Source organism: Poecilia formosa, unplaced genomic scaffold (genome assembly GCF_000485575.1).
Source record: "Poecilia formosa unplaced genomic scaffold, Poecilia_formosa-5.1.2 Scaffold208, whole genome shotgun sequence".
Classification (NCBI taxonomy): Eukaryota; Metazoa; Chordata; class Actinopteri; order Cyprinodontiformes; family Poeciliidae; genus Poecilia; species Poecilia formosa.
Genome location: NW_006800147.1, coordinates 134,207 through 141,710, shown reverse-complemented (window position 1 = coordinate 141,710; position 7,504 = coordinate 134,207). Strand labels below are relative to the sequence as shown.

General features: G+C 37.1%; 1 protein-coding gene across 4 annotated transcripts in view; it reads left to right on the top strand.

Annotated features, from left to right (window-relative positions):
• zfyve9a (zinc finger, FYVE domain containing 9a) overlaps positions 1–6,723 on the top strand; it is a 44,548-nt gene extending 37,825 nt beyond the window's left edge. For all 4 annotated transcript variants that reach the window (XM_016679336.1, XM_016679337.1, XM_016679334.1 and 1 more), the window contains exons 15-19: positions 626–706; positions 1,505–1,667; positions 2,506–2,611; positions 3,414–3,590; positions 5,540–6,723. In XM_016679336.1, the coding sequence (XP_016534822.1) occupies positions 626–706; positions 1,505–1,667; positions 2,506–2,611; positions 3,414–3,590; positions 5,540–5,701 (689 nt within the window). In that variant the 3' untranslated portion in view covers positions 5,702–6,723. The remainder of the gene's footprint in view (positions 1–625; positions 707–1,504; positions 1,668–2,505; positions 2,612–3,413; positions 3,591–5,539) is intronic.
• Positions 6,724–7,504: the final 781 nt, after the last annotated feature.

Sequence of the window (7,504 nt, the reverse complement as noted above, 5' to 3'; positions counted from 1 at the left end):
CATGTTTATGACAGGTGTTATGTCATGTTTATGACAGGTGTTATGACAGGTTTATGACAGGGTCATTACAGTCTTATTCACCCCCCTTCAAATAAAGTGTTACCGAGACTTCTTACTACTTTTTTTTTATTGTTTCTGTTGTTTAAAATGTTTTCCAGTTCCAGTGTTAAATTTTGATTTGAATTTAAAGTGTATTGCTCTTTTGAAGAATGTGTTTTTGCATTATTATTTTTATACATTATAGTCCTTGAAGTTCGTCTCAAAACAACAGTATTATCATTTATCGCAATAACTTCCAATTTATCGTCCATAAAATCTGTTGCCTAGAAATAATCTGCCAGTGAAACAAATACTTTTTCATCAATGTTGAGGAATTATTGACTTAGAAAAGCTCCTACATTTTGCTGAAAAGTTGCGTTTGAGTTAGTTTTGTCTTATTTTTAGTGTAAACATATTTTCATTCAAAACTAGACCAAAAATATTTTGTTTTTGCAGCGTTTGTCCCTCATCTCTTCCCGTTTATGTTCTCCTTTCTGCTCCCAGTTTAACGTCTCAGTAGTTTTCTCGTGAATCTGAACTGACCTGGTTTGTTTGTTTCTTCTCTTTTTTTTCTCTGTTTCTTCAGTTACTGGATCCTGCTTCTTTGTTTTCAGTGGTGCGTTGAAAGCCTCGTCCGGCTTCTTGGCTAAGACCAGCATAGTAGAAGGTGAGAAGAAATGTGAATGAAGATACCAGATGGCTTAAAGGAAAATCTAAAACGTTCCTCTTATATTCAGATTTATTGAGATTAAACTTTGTTTTTCTTGGCAGCTTGTCTTACTCAGCGAAGCTGTGAATCTCTTACAATCTCAGATTTTTCTTCAGCTTGGAAGGGAATTGGAATCGTTTTCTTGCCTAACATGTTTATAGCCTACAGAGTTTTAGGGTTTGTGTTCGACCAGATTATCAAACGGTAACTAATATAAGTTGACAAAGTTTTATTTAACTTTAATGGGAAGTAAACAGAAAGTATTAAAGCTCATGCAAGTCTCAAAGGTAAGTTCTCATCTTTAAATGCGTTAAAACTTAGAGAAAGTTTGACAAACGTTCAAAGAGTAGTGGACCGAGTACGGAGCCCTGAGGGCCTCCAGGTTCGACGTAATAAACTGGATTTACACCACAGGAGCGAGACGAAAAGATGAGATCTCATAAAAGTAACTAAAAAAAAACTGAAGCAAGTATTGTAATCTTTTGGTCAGGTGTTTCTTTCTTACACAATTTCTACAAACCTGAAGCTTAAAAGTGGTGAAACTTTGGGTGATAATCCATGAAATCTTGCTATTTCTGGTTTATTTCATATTATAAACGAATCCGGCACCAAGTACAGTTACTATTACCTTTTTAATTCCTGTTTTATAGACTCTCTGAGGACAAATAAACCACACAGTCTGTAAAATCTTGAGCTGTTAAAACCATTTCTTTCAGCATCATAAAGTGTTTCTCATTCATTTTATTTCTGCTTCAGACGGTGTGATGATCCAGATCACAGCAGAGACCATGGACTCTCTACGGCAAGCCCTGAGGGACATGAAGGACTTCACCATAACCTGCGGGAAGGCGGAGCAGGAGGAGAACCCAGAGCTGGTCCACATCCTGTGGACCGAAGACGACCAGAACTTCAACAAAGGGTGAGAGGAAATTAACTTTCAGGTAATTTAATGACAGATTCACAGTTTCTGCTGTAGGAACTCAGATAATAAAAATGATCGTTTTACAGACGTCTAATTGAAGCAGAAAACAGATTTAAATACTTGAGTTGGATTGTAAATAGTAGATTTACTTCAGTAACTTTTTTTTTTAAATGTACTTGCAGGAGTATTTTTACTACGCTGTACTTTTTTTACTTGAGTAAAATGTCTGGATTTTCTGCCCACTGAATGAAAATCAAACACGTTTTAACCAAAAATTCACCAGATTCAGACTCACACCTGCAGTTTCTGTTGAAGTTTCTTCAGTTTTTTTATTGAAAGAAGAAACTGATTTGGAAACATTTTATTTTGCCTGGTTTTGTTATTTTTTGTTACTGATATGAATTATTGTCAATTTGGTCTTTTAAAACACCAAACATTTCCACTTAACTTTATATTTTCGTCCGTCTCATTACAAACTTTTTAACAATTAAATGATTGATAATTTGATCAGTTACTCATTTTTTTGACTTTTTACCAAATACGTTTTTACTCTTGAGTAATTTCTTGGACTTGTGACTTTTTACTTTTACTTGAGTAAATGTTTTGGGTTCTCTGCTCCTGTGAAAGATACACATTTATTTCCTAATAAATGTGTTTTTGAGCAGAATATTTAAAGCTCCAGCGCTCTGCGGGAAAAGGCCCGACCCGTTCGGAGCTCATAAAGCTCAGCAGGAGCAGCTGCCTGTCCCACAGCAGTCTGGAGATGAATTGTGTTAAATTACGTCTCCCCAGGAATCCGACGTCGTTGTAAACAAACGTTTCTTTCTCCTCTCAGCGTCATCAGCCCGATCGACGGGAAATCCATGGAGTCCATCACCAGCGTGAAGATCTTCCACGGCTCCGAGTTCAAAGCCAACGGCAAAGTCATCCGCTGGACCGAGGTAACACACACACACACACACACACACACACACACACACACACACACACACACACACACACACACACACTCTGTCCAGTTCACTGCAGGACATTCAGGCCAGCAGGCAGATCTCCCAGGAACAAACGTTTTTTCCTTCGTCTAAACTCTGAAAATTCACATTTTACAAATGAAGGAAATTTAAAAGAAAAATAAAGTTTTAAAACTTTTTCTACAATAAAATTCAAGTCATCAAACTTTTCCAGCTTCACACCTTTGCAGATAAAAACAATACAAATGAACTAATAAAATACACTTTCAGTTCACTATTGAATATAATGTTTTACTGTTAATAGTGTTTTATGATAGTAATCTGTGTAAGCTAAAATTTCATGTTTTGAAGTGTTTTTTCTCTCGCATCCTAAACACCCGACTGGTCCGATAACAAAACACTAATTTAACACAAAAAAACGTAACAAAAATATAAACCAACCTTTATTTAAGTCACTGAGCCATTAGGAATATTAGATATTTATGAAAATGTCTGGTTTCAACTGTAAATGTTTTCCAAATTTTGAAACTTTTTCTTTCTTTAGTTACGGTGGAGACGTATTGATATGTTTACGTCCTTATACTATTGTTCACTACTAATGTCTAGCTGCAAACTTGGCTTTTAATCAAATGTCAGATTCTTCATTATAAAATGCTATAAAATATCAAACTTTCCAAACACATCAGTGAAATTCAAGGATTTAAAAAAAAACCCTGAAAACAAAGAGAAAGCTAATCTCTGCGGTGCGTTCAAGGTGTGTGCGTTTTCCCAGGTGTTCTTCCTGCAGAGCGAGGACCAGCCCAGCGGGCTCAGCGACCCGGCCGACCACAGCCGGCTGGCGGAGAACGTGGCGCGGGCGTTCTGCATGGCGCTGTGTCCGCACCTCAAGCTTCTGAAGGAGGACGGCATGGCCAAGCTCGGCCTGCGGGTCACGCTCGACTCCGACCAGGTGGACGAAGCCGTCATCCTCAGGGAGCCGTTCGGACCCGGATACCAGATACCAGGCTGGGATCCGGGTCCGAACGCTGTGCTCTTAAATGTTGCTATTTTTAAAATCCAAACTTTTTCTCACAAATAATAAAAAAAATGTTTAAAGCAGCACAAAATAAATAAAATAAAATAAAAAACTTTTAACATTTTTAAAATCTAAAATCACCGAAAATGTTTTTTTCAGCAATAAGTTATCAGCTTCTTTTAATTAAACAGATAAACAAACGGAAGAACAAGATTCTAGATTCAAAACCTCTGATGTTTTATTGCAAGTTTTCCTGAAAAACATCCAGTTTTCTGATTATTCAAGGAAAAACATTTCATCTGTTCTCACCAATAAAAAAAAACAGAATTTAGGTCATTTGAAAACATTCGGTGCTTTTAGTCGAGTTTTAATATGGAAATTAAAATCAGATTTCGCTGCACTGAACTGGACTTTAGATTACAGGTGAGTAGATGTGGTCCTGGTTACCATGACAACAGATGGAAACCAAAATAAACTTGGAAAAGATGATCACTTTGTTTTGAATCTGCCGTTTTTGTGCATAGATTTGGATTTAAAAATCATAGTTTTGTCCTAATTTATTTAATTTATTCTTGAATTGAGGTCAGGTGGCCGCAAAAAATTATTCCAGAGGCCGCAGATGGCCCCTGGACCTCACTTTGAGCACCCATGCTTTAAGTAATCTCTTCTGAACCAAAGCAGCCAAATACATTCACTCCCTCAAGGATTTTTCAATTGTTTTTTTAATTTTAAATTTAATTCTTTTACGAATCACTGATTTTGTGAAACTACTTTAAAAATATTAGATTTTTTTTTTTTTAGATTTTTCTCTCATTAAACTTTTTCCAAAACCTACAAATATATGAGAGAAAAAATAAGACATTCATATCGGGAACCCAAACATTTTTATTCTTTAACAACTTAAACAGCTCGGTTTTCCATTGTGGATTAGAACATCATGTGAGGCTGAAGCGAAAGAAACACTGCCATCTACAGGCGGGAGTTGGCATCAGATGTTTTTCACCAGCGTGGAAAAGAAACTCAAAGCTGTAAAAACTGGTTTATATACTGAACATAAACATAAATTTAACTATTGAAACAGGGATTTAGTTAAAAACATTTATTTCCTATAAATATTTCTTTTTCCTCACTGAATAAAATTAGATTAAAACTTTAATTTTCTACGTATTTTAGTGATTTTTATGCTGTTGCTCTAAAAGTTTAACTGATTTTAAGGGTCTTTGCACCTCTGGCGTCCGGTGCTGCAGAGCCTTTTTATAATCTATTAATATTTATTTAGATATGATCTCATATATGTTAGAGAAAACAGAAGTGGTAGAAAAAAGTAGGAGCAGAAAAGTTGCTCCTCTAAACCCAAAAAGTCTCAATCTAATTAAAAGTTCGAAAACCTGAAGGAAAATTCAACTTTTATTAAATAAATAAATCCTTAATATTGATGAAAAAGTGGCAGATTATTTCACTTATAGCAGGACATTTTCCCTTGTTATAATTAAAATAATCTCCTTGTGGATCCAGTACTTTTTCCACCAGTGTTAAACAGTTATTTACTTAAAATGAGCTGCTGTTGCTTGCTGAACAATTGCTTTCAGTTTTTGCCTTATTTAAAGTGTAGTAAGATATTTACAGTAAAAACTGGACCAGTGAAGTTGCAGTGAAGCTTCAGCCGCTTTAGAAACGGCTGGTTTTCCAGAAACTGTTGAGCTTTAAGTTAATTTAAAGGATAAATTTTTACATTTTTTACTAAATGTTTTTCCATCAATCTTTCACCATTTTATTGCTATAATAACATCGTTGATCAAAGTGAAAATTTGACCTTTTAGTAAAATGTTTTTGTTGTATTATCCTGTAGTTCTGACGTTTCTGTCCTCCCTCCCTCCCTCCAGGTGGGTTACCTGGCAGGAAGTAACGGCCAGCCCCTCCTCCCTCAGTACCTGAGCGACCTGGACAGCGCCCTGATCCCCGTCATCCACGGCGGGGCGTGTCAGCTGAGCGAAGGCCCCGTTGTCATGGAGCTCGTCTTCTACATCCTGGAGATCATCTCCTAGGAGACACAAACACTACTTCTTCTTCTTCTTTCTTTTTTAGCACCATCTCACAGCCTGGTCCTCCTCCTATCCCCCTCCAACCATTCGCGCCTCAAAAAGAACCAGAAAACTGTGCCGGTCCGGCCCGGCCCGGTCCGGGTAGCATTCCTCCAGTCCAACCTATGCATCCTCCGCCGTCTGCTTCCATCCAGAGGTGAAGCTCCGAGCAGAGAGTCTGTCCCGACCGCCACGCTGCGGCCTCCGAAGGGTTAAACTCTGAGTGAAGTTCGCCCCGCCGCCTCCTTCGAATCCAGACAAGTTGGTGTCAAACTTTTGTGCAGCAAAAATTAATTTGTGCTGCTTTCGCTTTGAAGATATTAGTGGAAGTCACATTACCCAGACACGTCATTGGTGTCAAACGTTTGTGCTGCAAAGATGTTCATTTGTGCCGCTATCATTTTAAAGGTGTTTCCAGAGGTCGACAAAGGTCAACCAGCCTCCCATCTTCTTCCAATCTGACAAAAATCAATCAGCTCGACTTCTTTTCTCCTGCAAAAAGCTTCGTTTGTGCTGCTTTTGCTTTGGAGATATTAATGAAAGTTCCAACAAAATCAGCGTCGGATGTTTTTTGCTGTAAAAATTTTAATTTGTGCCGCAAGTTTGCAGAGGTCATCAGAGGTCAACCAGCCTCTCGCTCACATTCACCAACTCAAACGAATTTGATGTCGATCAACTCGGCTACGTTTGTGCAGCAGAACCTCGTTTGTGCTGCTCTGGATTTGCAGATATTGATGATGACCTCTGATGACCTCTGGAACTTTTTTTTTTTTTTAACTATCTTTAAAAGTAAAGCGGCACAAACACATTGATTCTGTTGGATCTGGAGACGGGGGGCGAACGTCACTCCGGTTTAATAAACTGATCCATCAGTTTTATTAAAATACAAAGATGAACTGAGGTCAATTAAACGCTCGTTAACGTCGTTATGCTCCAAATTATTAACTTTACTAATCCAAATAAAAAACCCAGTTTAAAAAACAATTAAAATCAGATGCCAAATTTTATTTAATCTTGTGAAATCTACATTTATTTTGTAGTAATTTATATAAAAATACTCGGTGTGTTGCCAAAGTTTTCAGCTTTACCACAGTACAAACTAATTTATGTTTTATTAGGATTTTATGTGATGGACAAACACAAAGTTGAGCATAATTTCATTTTTACCACCCAAAAAAAAAATTACTTTGTCCATTTTTATAGAAATTTGATGATTTAGAAATCATCAAATCTGGCTGCCATAAGTTACTATGTGGCTCCCCAAACTCGCTAGACAAGAAAAAGTAATTATGTGCTTAAATATTGTTTTATCAATGCAGTTTTTATCGTTTATACTGCTAAATTACATCAATCTGTGCTAATGCATAACTGAGTTTATTGCACATTTTCAGCAAAACAATTACAAAAAAGGGTTGAAGTGACCAACTCTCACCATTAGGTGTCACTATTGTCCTTTACTTCATGTCCAGTTCCAGCAGTAAAGTAATATTTAGCATAAGAGCAAATATTTCTAAATTAGCATCAAAAATTCTGCTTTTTGATGTCATAAAAAATATCACCAAACTCTGGAAGCCAAAAAAATAAATAAATAAACTTAGTAACAGATGTGTGATGACATCACGCAGCATTAGTTTGAGGTTCTCAGTGTGGCTTTCCGGACAGACCCGACGGCTCCTCTGCTTCTTATCGGACGTTTGCTCCGATGTCACTGTGTCAGCCAGATGAAGCGATGCATTCTGGGTAAAAACCTGCCTCTGTGTAGCACGG